The 14170-nt window shown below is 43.0% G+C and overlaps 2 protein-coding genes across 8 annotated transcripts; both read left to right on the top strand.

Moving 5' to 3' along the window:
- Window positions 1-866: 866 nt before the first annotated feature.
- On the top strand, window positions 867-6987 carry LOC118400146 (transcriptional adapter 3). Of its 6 annotated transcripts, none has more exons than XM_035796677.2 (9): window positions 867-1027; window positions 1532-1765; window positions 2005-2252; window positions 4474-4579; window positions 4767-4899; window positions 5053-5156; window positions 5297-5406; window positions 5626-5817; window positions 6277-6987. In XM_035796677.2, the coding sequence occupies exons 2-9, from the start codon at window positions 1556-1558 to the stop codon at window positions 6467-6469; spliced, it is 1296 nt and encodes a 431-aa protein (XP_035652570.1). In that variant the 5' UTR covers window positions 867-1027; window positions 1532-1555; the 3' UTR covers window positions 6470-6987. The 6 variants fall into 6 exon arrangements, with proteins under 6 accessions (XP_035652570.1, XP_035652574.1, XP_035652575.1 ...); XM_035796681.2 differs by having other exon boundaries at window positions 5626-5798; XM_035796680.2 differs by lacking the exon at window positions 867-1027 and adding an exon at window positions 1046-1143.
- A 646-nt stretch (window positions 6988-7633) lies between these two features.
- On the top strand, window positions 7634-13430 carry hmces (5-hydroxymethylcytosine binding, ES cell specific). Of its 2 annotated transcripts, none has more exons than XM_035796685.2 (7): window positions 7634-7965; window positions 11321-11535; window positions 11641-11784; window positions 11909-12121; window positions 12374-12528; window positions 12642-12831; window positions 13055-13430. In XM_035796685.2, the coding sequence occupies exons 2-7, from the start codon at window positions 11347-11349 to the stop codon at window positions 13253-13255; spliced, it is 1092 nt and encodes a 363-aa protein (XP_035652578.1). In that variant the 5' UTR covers window positions 7634-7965; window positions 11321-11346; the 3' UTR covers window positions 13256-13430. The 2 variants fall into 2 exon arrangements, with proteins under 2 accessions (XP_035652578.1, XP_052329306.1); XM_052473346.1 differs by lacking the exon at window positions 7634-7965 and adding an exon at window positions 8001-10127.
- The last annotated feature ends 740 nt before the right edge of the window (window positions 13431-14170 follow it).

Genomic DNA, 14170 nt, shown 5'->3' on the forward strand with positions numbered 1-14170 from the left:
ACCGTATTACCGCCACACCAGCAGTCACAAGTCATGACTGCATTCAAATTCCCTTTGACAGTTCATGGTAATTCCATCCAAAACTGTGCAAATTAGTGGCATGGATGGTGGTCTACGGCCCTCACTAATGGCATGGTACTCAGCGCTCTCTAAACACTTTATGATTGAATTTGAATAATCTGAATGATGAGGACGAATGGTGCGGGGCGGATCAACTGGCTACCGGCCGCCTTTGGCATCTATTTACATTGCTTGAGCGGTCAATCGACCATTTTGTCAATAAAATAGATCATCTTTGACAGAGCGTTTTCATTGGATTTCGGTCTGGTCGTCACTAGTTACCACCGCCACGAAGTCATAAACCCCGCCTTTTTCTAAAATGTCTCTTCTTAAAATCTGATTTCAAATCTAACCACCCTGCTAACTTCATGACTAATCCTAACCTTAAATCGTGACCAAACAGCAAATGTATGTTTTCATGAATTTTACTATAGCCAATTTGACTTTGTAGCTGCAGTAACTAGTGGACACCTTGTGGTCGCTGCGATCATCTTTCTGGGCTCTGAACGTCTTTGGACGCATCCATTTGTTGGCCTCACTGTGGGGGAGTTAAATAAAATAAGAATTTAGGCAAAGTGATATTTTTTAATAATAATTGTATTAAGAACTATTGTATTATTACACATAGAACTTCATAAACATGAGTGACAAATACAAATATTTAGATCCTTAATATTCGTTTGATTCCCATTACCGTAAATACACATCCCCAAATATGATATATTTTTTTAAATATATGTTTTTACCGGAGACACCATTCTACAATTTAGTGTCTCTGACATTCTTTATTCTTTACTTGGTTATTAGTGAAACAAAAATATTAGTAACAATTGAAGATAATTTAACACTCAGAAAAACGATTTACAAGTTTTCAAAATTGAACACAAATCTCTGTTCCTGAAAATTCTTACCCCCCTTCTTCCGTAGATGGTTCAATCAATGATGGATGCCAGTCTACGGGTCAGAGGTAAGTTAAATAGTGGTGTGTTAATATTCAAAATTAAGCCAATTTACATGGTGCATTTGTAATCAAACCACTGTCTTGTCCAGCTGCAATGTGGGTTCTGATTGATATTGTGAATGGTCAGTTTCGTTTCCGACGCACCGTTCATTCATCGCATACTGTGTTAAAGCCAGCAAGCTAGCTAACGTTCACGTTATCTTCAATGGAAATCACCCACGTTGTTCCCCGTTCTTGAAACTAATATGAGGAGCCTTTCCAGAGCAGTGGTCCAAGGTTGCTTTATTGACAGATTAGTTTTCTTCTAATCCTGCCACTCCTGGTTCTGAGGGGACCCACAGGATGTGCAGACTTTAGTTCCAGCGCAGTGCCACCCACCTGATTCAACCAGCCCTGACTTTAATAGTTGAATCAAGTGTGCGTGTGAGAGTGAGAGAGAATTGACTTTGTTTCATGATGTCTGTTCATTTTTGTATGACCAATGGTGCACTTGATCTCTCCTCCACATAGACATAGCCCAGTCTAACCATCAAGATGAGTGAGTTGAAGGACTGCCCCCCTCTAAAGTACTATGACTTTAAGCCAGTAGAGCATGTCAAGGTGTGTCCCCGCTACACTGCCGTGCTCGGGCGCTCAGAGGACGATGGCATCGGTATTGAGGAGCTGGACACACTGCAGCTGGAGCTGGAGACTCTCCTGTCCTCTGCTAGCCGCCGTCTCAGAGCTCTGGAAGAACAGAGGCAGGTAAGGCAGGAGTCAGTGAGCACATCTCAAATGTTGTCATTAAACAGTTGAGCAGCTTTTATGTCATTGGACAGCCTGAGTTGCCTCCTTACTCTACCTGCTGCTGCTACACCCCCATCTGTAATGTTGGACAGGCAAGATATTTTGCTGCCATAGTGTTTCTGGCACTACAAGTGATACTTGTGTCATCCTTATTTGATAATTATGTTTTGTTGGTGACTGGTACCTATTTTTCTCAGATCCTCACAGACTGGCAGGATAAGAAAGGGGACAAGCGCTTTCTGAAGCTGGGAAAGGACGCAGACCTCTCAGCCTCATCACGTCACAAACCGAAGAAGCAGAAACTCGATGGAAAGGGCAGTCACGGGCCTGGGCCTGGTCCTGGACGACCTAAATCCAAAAATCTGCAGCCCAAAGTCCAGGAGTACGAGTTAAGTGAGGATCCACAGGACATTCCCCGTAATCCTAAGAATGATGCCCCCAACAGGTTGGTGACAATCACATCTCACACAAACAGTGCTCTAAGGCAGTGTTTCACAACCCTGGTCCTCATATCCTCAACAGTAGACATTTTTGTTGTAGCCCTGGACAAACAGCTCATTGAGGGCTGCTTCTTCTTCTTTAAAGTGTTATGGCAAACTACACCTATTGGTGTATTGCCGCCACCTACTGTTTTAGCTGTATATCAGCCCAAATAATTAATAATAATAATAATCATATGCCATTTAGCAGACGCTTTTATCCAAAGCGACTTACAGTCATGTGTGCATACAATTAACAAAATAAAACTGAACAAAATAAACAAAACACAATGTACACCTTTATTCAGATTCAACTGCCAAAGCCCAACGCTACAGGCTCTGGGGCCTGGGAAGGAAGAGCATAGTTGGACAGTATTCTTTGCAATGTTTCGGCAGTGAAATCCTGGAACCCCAAAACCTTTCAGCCGCAGTTTCTTGGACTTTTCCATTTATGCAGTGCAATTAATCAAATGCCCGATAAACACCATACCTGCTAAAAGCTGCTCAACCTTCTTCACAATCAGCATATCAGTTTCCCTCAACTGTTGAACAGCACTGAATCTCCACAGTCTGCGGAGCATCCACCGCTATATCTTCAGCTCCCTTCGCTCCTTCAACTATTTCACGTGCCTCCGTGTAGGAGACCTGCTGAATAGCCCTGACCCTTGCCACTTCATACTCCTTTACCCTAACCAGGCACTCTGGGGAATTTGGAAGATGGTTGCCATCACAATAACATTGTACACTCTCAGATTCTTCAACATTCCTTCGACACACACTTGATACATGTCCATACCTTTCTCAATTCCGGCAAAACACCAGCTTGGACACAAAAGCTCTCACCGCATATCTAACATATACCATCTTCACATTTGAAGGGAGATACTCTCCCTCAAACACTAATAATACTGGAAGGCTTTCTTCTTTAATCCCCATCCACTGCATGGTTCAGCCGGCGTGTTCCAACTACTCCTGGTATGCTCCTCGTAAACCACAAGGCCTCCACATCCAATACGACGCCAGAGATGACAACTTTTAAAGGTACTCTGCTACAAAAATCAAAACTCTCCACTTCATAAGTCGATAGTTTGTCCTTAATGCCCTTTCCTTCTGCTCTTTCGACACACAAGAAATCAAAACAAAACCACTTCTGGTCCCTCTGACTCCACCTTTCCCAATGCATCCCTTACCATCATTGATACTTCAAACGGATCCCGCAAAAAGCATCATTGTTAGGGAACCCTACTCCAACCAAAAACCTATACTCATGAACAACTTTATTCCTTTTTTGTTCGTTTCCGTTATCACAGTCATTCACTCTTCAGCCAAACTGCAAGTATCCACTCTCCACCAATCTCACTCCCACTGGACCAGAATCATCCTTCTGGTCCTTCTGTAGCTCAGTTGGTAGAGCATGGCGCTTGTAACGCCAGGGTAGTGGGTTCGATTCCCGGGACCACCCATATGTAGAATGTATGCACACATGACTGTAAGTCGCTTTGGATAAAAGCGTCTGCTAAATGGCACATATTATTATTATTATTATTATTATTATTATTATCCTTTACATCTTTGGAACGAGGCCCGAACTCAGCAGTCTCCACCACGGGTACTTCAGGTTCCAAGCTACTAGAGCATATATCCCTCTTTTTACACTTGTTGCCAACCTTCTCTTCCACCCCGCTTCCCTCTACTCAACTCATTCTCAGCTGTCATCACTACACCTGCCACCGCAATTGATTCACCCTCACTCTTGTCGTATTCAATTCCTTCTGTAGCTCTTCTAGAACTTCTGTCCGATCCTCCATTCCATATTCACTCAGGACATATTTCACGTTTCTTGTTTCCCTTGTCCACCATCCTCTCCTTCAACAATCCTTCAGACGGTTTGTACAATCTCCCACTCCATATTTATTCATAATGTTTGTTTCTTCCTTTTTCCATTGTCTGCCATCTTCTTGAACCCATCGCCTTAAGATGTTTTTGGGAAACCGGCTCATTCAGGGCTTGATGATTAGTTGACAAGTTGAATTAGGTGTGCTTGTCCAGGGTCACAATAAAAATGTGTACTGTTGGTGGTACTTCGAGGACCAGGTTTGGGAAATGCTGCTCTAATGTCACTGACGGTGTTTGGCTGTTTTTCATTGTCCCACGTGCAAGATTTTCCAGTGTATTTGTGTTTTCCAGATTTTGGGCATCAGTAGAGCCATACTGTGCTGACATCACAAATGAAGAAATCCGGGTTCTGGAAGAACTCCTGAAGCCCCCGGATGATGAGGCTGAATACTACAAGGTACAATATTGAATCCTACCCCTTAATGCAATGAGCATAACATGACAAAACTTATAGTAGCTGGCCTCTCAGGTCCCAAGCACAACTAGCCTATCTGATAGAAGGTATTCTGTGACTCATCCTCTGTTACACATTGCCCCAAGGAGAGATCATGGATAAATAATATTGTATTAATTATATTGTGTAGATTCCGGCATTGGGGAAACACTACTCTCAGCGATGGGCTCAGGAGGATCTGCTGGAGGAACAGCGGGAAGGGGCTCGAGCCAACGACAAGAAGAAAAGCCTCATGGGACCACTGTCTGAACTTGACGCCAAAGGTGAGGGCACGCTAGGAGATGGGGATAATGACATACAGCATGTATTGAGTGGATGAGCCTTCACGAATGAGTAGTGTTTTGTCTTCCTCTAGCATCATCAATGAAAAAAATAATGTTTAATTATGTCTGACACAAGGGATTTTATTCTCTTAGATGTGGATGCCCTGTTAAAAAAGTCAGAGTCCCAGCACGACCCGCCAGATGATGGTTGTCCTTTTGGTCCTCTTACACAGCGGCTCCTTCAGGCTCTTGTCGAGGTCACATATTTCAGGCTTTGTTGTTTACGCATACAATTCTAAATGACTTAAACACATCCCTGCAAATAACTAGTTGATTTGAATACTTTAGAATTAAACTGTAGAGCTGAATTTTTTTAAGTATTGTTTCTTTCTTGCAGGAGAATATCATATCACCCATGGAGGATTCTCCAATCCCTGACATATCTGGGAAGGATGGAGGGAACGAGGGAGCTGGGACCTCACCTCGCAGCCAGGGCAAAGCTTTTAGGTAAAGGCATATCCTCCATAAACAAACATCACCCCGTTATAACCTTGTAGGATACACTCGACAGATACCCTGTAGGAAAATGATAAATAGCAACAAAGGCTTTGTAGATTACACCAATATATTCCAATCACTGATTGCTTCTTCTGCCACTCAGTCACTTACCAATCAGTCAACTAGATCTTTCTTTCCGCTGACTTTCCTACTCTCCCTATTTCCTAGTGTTCCTCACACGCGCTCTCTAGAGGCACGGATTAAGGAGGAGCTGATGTCTCAGGGGCTGCTGGATTCTGAGGAGCGACCCGGAGCAGGCGGAGACTCCGAGGATGAGGTGCTCGCTGAGCTCCACAAGAGACAGGCTGAACTCAAAGCCCTGAGTGCCCACAACAGATCCCGTAAGCAGGAGTTACTCCGGTGAGAGAACGAGAGAAAAGTGCAGGGGAGAAATGTAAAATGTACATGAGCAATAAGGTTGATTTAAGGTCCCAAAGAATTGTCTGATGACTTTAAGAAACGTGTCAAACTCATTCCACGGAGGGCCGAGTGTCTGCGGGTTTTCACTCCCCCCTTGGACTTGATTGATTAATTAAGGTCACTGATTAGTAAGGAACTCACCTCACCTGGTTGTCTAGGTCTTAATTGAAAGGAAAATCCCCAAAACCAGCAGGCACTTTTGACACCCCTGGTTTAAGACCTAAAAGGAGGGATGTTCTTACGTTGATGATAATGAGTTGCACTTATAGAAGGCCCAGTTGCTTCACCTCATCACATGTGCAGTACCTGAACACTCATCAAAAACTAGTACTGGATTTGGCTATTATTCACAACACGCCTCATAGACTTTAACCGTCCCTTCACCGTCCTCCTTTACAGCCTGGCAAAGGAGGAGATGCGGAAGCAGGAGTTGCGGCAGAGGGTCCGGGTGTCTGATAATGAGGTCATGGAGGGCTTCCGTCGCATTATGGCTGCCAGGCAGAAGAAACGCACACCGACAAAGAAGGAGAAGGATCAGGCATGGAAAGCACTGAAGGAAAGAGACAGCATCCTCAAGCTGCTGGATGGGTAGAGGGGCAATCATTTAGGGTGGGTGTGGGAAGGGGTAGTTTCAGTCTGCCAATGAGTATATACTGTTGTATATGTGTGTGTGTGTGTGTCTGGTCATACGCTTCCATGCTCTAGTGGCCATAAGCATTTTATCACGTTTTCTTACTCTATATAACTATCCAATGGAAGTACAGTGAATACCTGCAATGATGTAGCATGATTGTCATAGTTGTTGAAAATGGAGGCATGCATTTTTTGATAATTTGTGTATTCTTGTATGAGTATGTGAACTAAACTTTCAGTGTATTCAGTTTGACCATCCTCACCAGAGGAGCTTATGATGATTTCATGTGGTACTCTGTGTGCATTACTGGCAATTGTTTTCTGAGACTAACTAGTATTGTTTTCCACTGCCGTTTTCCAAGTTCTGTTGTTGATTTTGTTTACATTTTATTTAACGTTTATAGTGTATCTCTAGTATGGAAAAACTAAAACATAATGTGTGAAGAAATAAATATCAGGAAAAGGGTTGTGAGGGAATATCAATGTGATGTGCAATTTACTTTAACACTACATAACGTTGCAAAACATTTAACCAACTCAACTGGTCGGGATGAAATGGAGAGAAGGTTGGAGAAGCAACAGCTGTGCTGGAGTGCGAACGATATAAGTGTTGGTTCTGATGGTATAGAGTGGGAAGATGAGGGTCAAGGAGCGGAATGGTCAGTAGTGGAAAGACAGAGAGATTATGATACAGAAAGCAGTAGAGTGTATAGTAAAGAAAGAATATAGAGGATCAAGGTAGGAAGCAAGAGTAATGTGTTGGAATGGATAGTGGTGATGGTGTTTGAGACCACAGGTCCTCATTTACACCCCATCTGACTAACCAATGCTGTAGAGAAAGAGGTGGGTGAAGTCAAATTAGCTCGGTTCATTGGAAATGGTAGATTGTTCATATTTTGTGGTAGCCGGGGTCAGCAAGAGAAGATTCTGAAAATGCTTAATTATTAATTGGAATAATATTAAAAGCCATGTCCCAGGTGCTTATTCCAGGTTGAGGGGAGTCATCACTGGGGTCCCAATATATGTCCATAGATTATATTTAAGAAATGTGAAGGGAGGAAGAGTCATTGAGGCCAAAAGGTTGATCAGTAGGAAAGCGGGTCAAATAAGTGAAAGCTTATCAGTGCTGCTGAGGTTAGGTTTTGCCTGGAAAAGTAAAGATTCCTTAGTTTAAATGTCAGATAATTTGTCCCATCCCCATTGCGGTGTATTAAATGCCAAATAATTGAACATGTAGCTAGCTGTACAATGTAAAAGAAGGAAAAGATGTACCCAGATCATGATTGATCGTATATTCCATCACAGTAGGGAGCGACATGCACAACGTTTGTTTGCGTAACCGCCACGATATCAGAAGAAGAATAACTATCTGAACGCGCCCTCTGACTTATGCTGCAGTGACTGGCAAGTCGAGACGAAGTCCAGTCCGAAACAACAGACATTTCACAAACAACGGTAAATCACCACTATGTAAATACTTATATTTGGTTCTCCCATTTTTACCATGCATCGAAAGATTTGTCAGCTATCTGAAGTTGAACCGTGGCTTCCTAGGCAGTTAGCTGAAAATAAAGTTGCATGGTTGACTTGGTAGTTAGCAAGCTAAGCTAACAGATAGTTCACGTTACTGGTAGATCGATATAGCTAGCTATTAGTTAATGCTTCCTGAGTCACCTTGGGAAATGTTTAGTTTGTCAGTTCGCATACCAAATGCTTTCCAGAAGATACCGAATCTACTGTTACATTTGTTTACACCGAGCTGCACTGTCATTGGGGTCGGAACTAGCCAGCAGATCCAACCCACTTGCTTACAGCTGTACTAGGGTCTGACAGCCTTCCTGTGTAGATTAATGCCATATGTCCACCAGATACATGCATTTTGCCATATGTTGTTTTTGCCAAATGTTTAGCCCACATTTTCTGTACATCATGACCCTTGCAAGGTTGCAGAACAGTTTGCAGCATAGAGAAGACCATTTTCGCTCTGTTTAACCAAAGCTAATAATTAGAACAGATGAAAGTTATTATCCTGTTGACCTAATGATTTCATAGGATGGCAGAGCTACCAAGAGACTGGTGCGCACAACGGCATATTACAACAATGAATCTAGTTTGTTTCTATTCTTTCCACTCATCTCTAGCAACATCAACAAATTGAACTGGTTGTTCCCATATAGAGTACTGATTTCAAATCACGAGCTTGCTCTGCGTGATGGCATGCTAAATTACACACTGAAAAGTGCTGTGTGTATTAATTCTGTACTGCGTTCTGTTGGCTACCCAAGTATAGTAATGATGAATTGTCCGTGTCATTCTTACCAGAGATGAATTTCCAGTCATTCATCCAGTATCTTCTCCTCTCTAACTACACAATTGTCATCATAATTTGGCCTCAGTATGGTGCAACCCCCGCCATGGGACACGCATAATGAACTTCCATTTGTACCACTGCACGGTAATGCAACTCACGAGTTGAAAATATTGAATGCATGCGGTACACAGAAACGCACCGCAGCCTAGTACGGCATCCCAAATGTAGCATTGCGGACTGTTCCATTAACAATGAACAACTTCCGCCGGAGCGTGAAGAGTTTGATGTATCTGGTGGACATGAAGCTAAATAGGAATAACCCCCTTTTCTTTCTAAATTCGCCTAAAATGACACCCAAATCTAACTGCCTGAAGCAAGCATATGCATATTCTTGGTACTATTTGAAAGAAAACACGTTGAAGTTTGTGGAAATGTGAAAGGAATGTAGGAGAATATAACACAATAGATCTGGTAGATGAAAATACATCACCATCTTTGAAATGCAACAGCAAGGTCCCAAATCTAGCCATCATTGTAATTCCGATGGTGTCCACAAGATGGCAGCAGTGTATGTGCCAAGTTTCAGACGGATAACTTGAAGTATGAGCAAACTACATGACGTGTGAAGTCACCCAGGTACATTTGTGCAAATCGTGAAGGAGACATTTACATTCACATGACATTTTTCTGAAAGAATATCATTAAATCTGTATACTTGGACTTTGATTTAGCTTTTCCAGTGTTAGTAGCCATGTTATAAGGTCAACATTTGCAAAACACCCAGTTTTCATAACTTTGTAACTCCTCCATATTTTTGTCCAAATGAAAAAGGCTTGCTGTCGCACAAGGTTAGCAGTAACATTTTGCGACATATACTGGGTTTCTGCATACTCCCGTAAAGCCCAGATCATTAGCTTTGTTTGACCCCGATTGGTGCTTATTTGACAAAGTGACAGTCAATCAAGTGAAGACCGCCCATGTCATTGGCGTGCCATGAAGGCGTCACTCTCTGACCAAATTTGGTGTCCTATAGGATATACTACACTCCTAATGATATAGTGAAGTCTGGTTACATTTAGGATCTCTGAGGAATAAATATGAATGTTATTTGACTGGTTGAAACAACGTTTAGGGTTACGTTTTCACAGATTCCTTTCTTTGCAAATTGAACGAGTGGAAATACAAAATCGTATCGTGCTATATGGACCTTTTTTAGGATATGAAAAATGATTTTTATCTAACAAAACAACACTTCATGTTTTCTCTGGGACCCTTTGGATGATAAATCGGAGCAAGATTTCAGAATGTAAGTACACATTCCACCTTCGGAGGTGAATTTATCAAACCTACCGCTGTGAAAAAAGTGTTTTGTTGTTAGGAGCTCTCCTCAAACAATAGCATGTCATTTATTTCCGCAGTAATAGCTACTGTAAATTGGACAGTGCAGTTTAGGCTAACAAGAATTTAGGCTTTCAGCTGATATAAGACTTGTATGTACCGACATTTGTTGTCTCTCTAAAATCTGCGATCGTGACACACGGCGCTAAATGATTTACAACTTTCCAGTTGACGGGACGCCTATCCCTATGAAGTTTAAGACACTGTGGAGCCGGAGCAAGATATGGCTTGGAAAACATACCACATTCCAGGGGTAAGAAATGCGTTGTACTATGAATTGTTACATTAACCCAACTGTTAAACCAAGAAGATTGAACGACTGCTGTTTTTTTAGCAGTCGTTCAATCTTCCCTATGTAACAGCTGGGTTAATAGTACAATTTGGAGTATAATGCATTTATCATCCCTGGATTAAGGTACGTTTTCCGAGCCACATCTCGAGCCAGCTCTGCGGTGTCTTAACCTATACATGAAGCCTGTCCGACCCTAGTGCATCTGTAAGCAAGCAGGTCGGATCTGCTGGCTAGGTTCAGAAAGCAATCATGGTTACATTAAGACAGGTAGAGCCAGCACAAGATATTGGTCGGAAAACGTACCTGGGATGTCACTGTACTGCAAATTTACCTCTATCCACACTGCTCTATCGAGATAGATATACTGCTAGTTTTCCTGGGAAACTGCCCATTCCGTCCTCATACCAGCTAGCAATAGCCACAGCAGCCATTATGGAATGTTGCGTTGAACAACAAGAAAACTGATTGGCTGACATTGCCATTCCATAATGGCCACGGTGGCTACTGCTCGCTAGCATGTTTTCTGGGAAAACAAGCAGCTTTTAAATCTTCTCGATGTATCGTTGTGACTTGCCTAGTTAAATAAAATTATGGAAATTGGTCAAATTTGGAGTACAGTGGCATATCTCATCTCTGCATTGAGGTACATTTTCCGACCCATATCTCGCACTGACAAGATAATGTTACCATGATTGCGTTCCGACCCCAGTTCAGCTCAGTGTAAACAAGTGCAATGGTAGGGTCGGTATCTACTGGCAAACCCAATGCATGCATTTCATGACTGCATGTTGTTGTTGTTATTCCATCAGACTGCACTGGGACTACTGGGCTGAGGATGTGCGGGAGGACTGCATGCACCCTGGCGGCAGATGAAGTCAGCCGCGCCTCCCAGTACAGAGACCGAGGAGGGCAGCGTCGACAGCCAAGGTGGAAAGACGGAGATTCTGATAAGTACCGACCTTCCTACAACAAGAGCCCCCAGTCTTTGAGCCCAGTCTTGTTATCCCAAAGACATTTTGTTAAGGTAAGTATAGTTGTGCAACTGAAGCAGATCAACTGATCCTGGCCAAGAGGGGGGAAAAGATTTGTGTATTAACCAGATGGTCCCCATCCAACCCTTTTCTCTCAGAATGCCCCAGTGGATGAATGTGTGTTGGCAGTGATGCGTTGGGGCCTGGTGCCTGCCTGGTTCAAGGAGAATGACCCAAACAAGATGCAGTATAGCACCAACAACTGTCGCAGTGAGACCCTGCTAGAGAAGAAGTCCTACAAGGTGTGGAGTGAGTTTGATTAATCTCCACATGAAATGCACATAACTCATTGTCAACAGGGACAACGTGCATCCTCAAACGGTTTCCATGTGTATTAGTGAATGTTTGTGTACTATTTCCTTTCAGGATCCGCTGTTGAAAGGACAGCGCTGTGTCATCCTGGCTGATGGCTTTTATGAATGGAGGAGGCAGGAGAAAGACAAGCAGCCCTTCTTCATCTATTTCCCCCAGACTCAAGGACCCGTTCATGTGAAAACAGAGGACCAGGATGAGGGAACACCCTGTAAGGAGGATCTACAGACATGCAGTTCTGAGGAAGGCTCTGTAGACCAGAAAGAGGTGAGCTGATGACACACATGGACCATGCATCACTGAGCAAACACGGAAAACTGACAACATTCAGAGTAAGATGCTTGAGTCTGATTATACGGATGATATCCCCATCCGCTGCCCCCCTCAAAAACACCCTTTTTGACTCCATTCAGACCCATTAGTGATCTTTCTCTGTTTTTAGTCTGTAGTAATGAAATAATTTGAGCATTGCCTTTTGAGCATATATACCTTGCTTATTTGTGTGTCTGTCTTGTGTAGGAGGACAAAGGAGACCATGAGTGGAGAGGATGGCGGTTGCTGACCATCGCAGGACTGTTTGACTGCTGGACTCCCCCTAGTGGTGGAGATCCCCTCTACACCTACACTGTGATCACTATGGATGCATCCCCTAATCTTCAAGGCATCCATGACCGGTAAGGGCCTCGGTCTCAAGCATTACTCTCTCTTTGAGTAAATTGAGTATGTTCTGTGTATATGAGAGTTTGTGTATGATGTAGAATTACCAATGATTGTGATTGACATACAGGATGCCAGCGATTCTCGATGGAGAGGAGGAGGTCAGAAGATGGCTGGATTTTGGTGAGGTCAAGTCATTAGATGCCCTTAAATTGCTTCAGTCCAAAAATACACTGACCTTTCACCCTGTCTCCTCATTTGTCAACAACTCTCGAAACAACTCCTCTGAGTGCCTGCAGCCAGTGGATCTTCAAGCTAAGGTACAACAGCTTGGCCTCACTACATACCCATATTTGAGATGTCTGATGATGTGTTCCAACCATTGAATATCTCATGATCATTAGAAAGGTGGTCCCAGACTGAACATTTCACATATTTACTAAAAATCTAGATTTAAAACCTAAAGAGAAAATGTATAATTGGCTCCATACAATACTACTTGTTCCTCCCTGCCTCCACTTACCCCCTCATCACCTTCCCCAGGAGCCCAAGCCTTCAGCCAGCAGTAATATGATGATGGGCTGGCTGAAGAGCAGCACGCACCCAAAGAGGAAAGAGTCAGATATTGGGGAAGTCAAACAGGAGGGGCACACAAGAGAGACCAGGCCTGAGAAGCAGCTGAAGACTGCAGGGCCTCTCCAACAGTGGCTGCAGGGAGCCAATAAGAAACCCAGGACCAACTGAGTGGGACAGAAACATTGACTGACTGAAGAGAGAAGGGAACAGATTGAAAAATGTAGACCTCATTGTCTTGATATTGCGGTGTGTTGATTGATGTGGAAGAGAGGAAATGGTTTCTGATTGTTATGTCTGTCTGGTAATGGTTAAAGATAGTTATTAAATATTTTTCAGATTTGGATGGTTCTGTCATGTGTCCGCCTTCGAATAGTGACCAATTTTGACATTTTATGTACGGGCAGTAAACCGAAGAATATAAATACAGAGTGCCCCCATGCAAAACTAAAACTGTCAATGTATCCCCAAAAGTATACTATTGATTATACACTGAACAAAAATATAAACCCAACATGCAACCATTTCAAAGATTCTACTGAGTTACAAATCATAGAAGGAAATCAGTCCATTTAAATGAATTAATTAGGTGCTAATCTATGGATTTCACATGACTGGGTAGGGGCACAGCCCTGGATGGGCCTGGAAAGGCATAGGTCTGTGGTTGTGAGGCCAGTTGGATGTACTGCCATGTTCTCTAAAATGATGTTTAAGGTGGCTTATGGTAGAGAAACTAAAATGTCAATCTCTGGCAACAACTCTGTTGGACATTCCTGCAGTCAGCATGCCAATTGCACGCACTCAACTTGAGACATCTGACATTGTGTGAAAACTGCATATTTTTGTGGCCTTTTATTGTCCCCAGCACAACGTGCACCTGTGTAATGATCATGCTGTTTAATCAGCTTCTTGATATGCCACACCCGTCCGGTGGGTGGATTAGCCAGGCTGTTTCACATCTGGCCGTGATGGGGAGTCCTGTAGGGCGGCGCACAATTGGCCCAGCCAGCATCGTCCAGATTTGGCCATTTAAAATAATTTGTGAACCGATTTGCCTGGTTAAATGAAATAAAACAATCTTGGCAA

Source organism: Oncorhynchus keta, chromosome 21, assembly GCF_023373465.1.
Source record: "Oncorhynchus keta strain PuntledgeMale-10-30-2019 chromosome 21, Oket_V2, whole genome shotgun sequence".
In the NCBI taxonomy this organism is placed as follows: domain Eukaryota; kingdom Metazoa; phylum Chordata; class Actinopteri; order Salmoniformes; family Salmonidae; genus Oncorhynchus; species Oncorhynchus keta.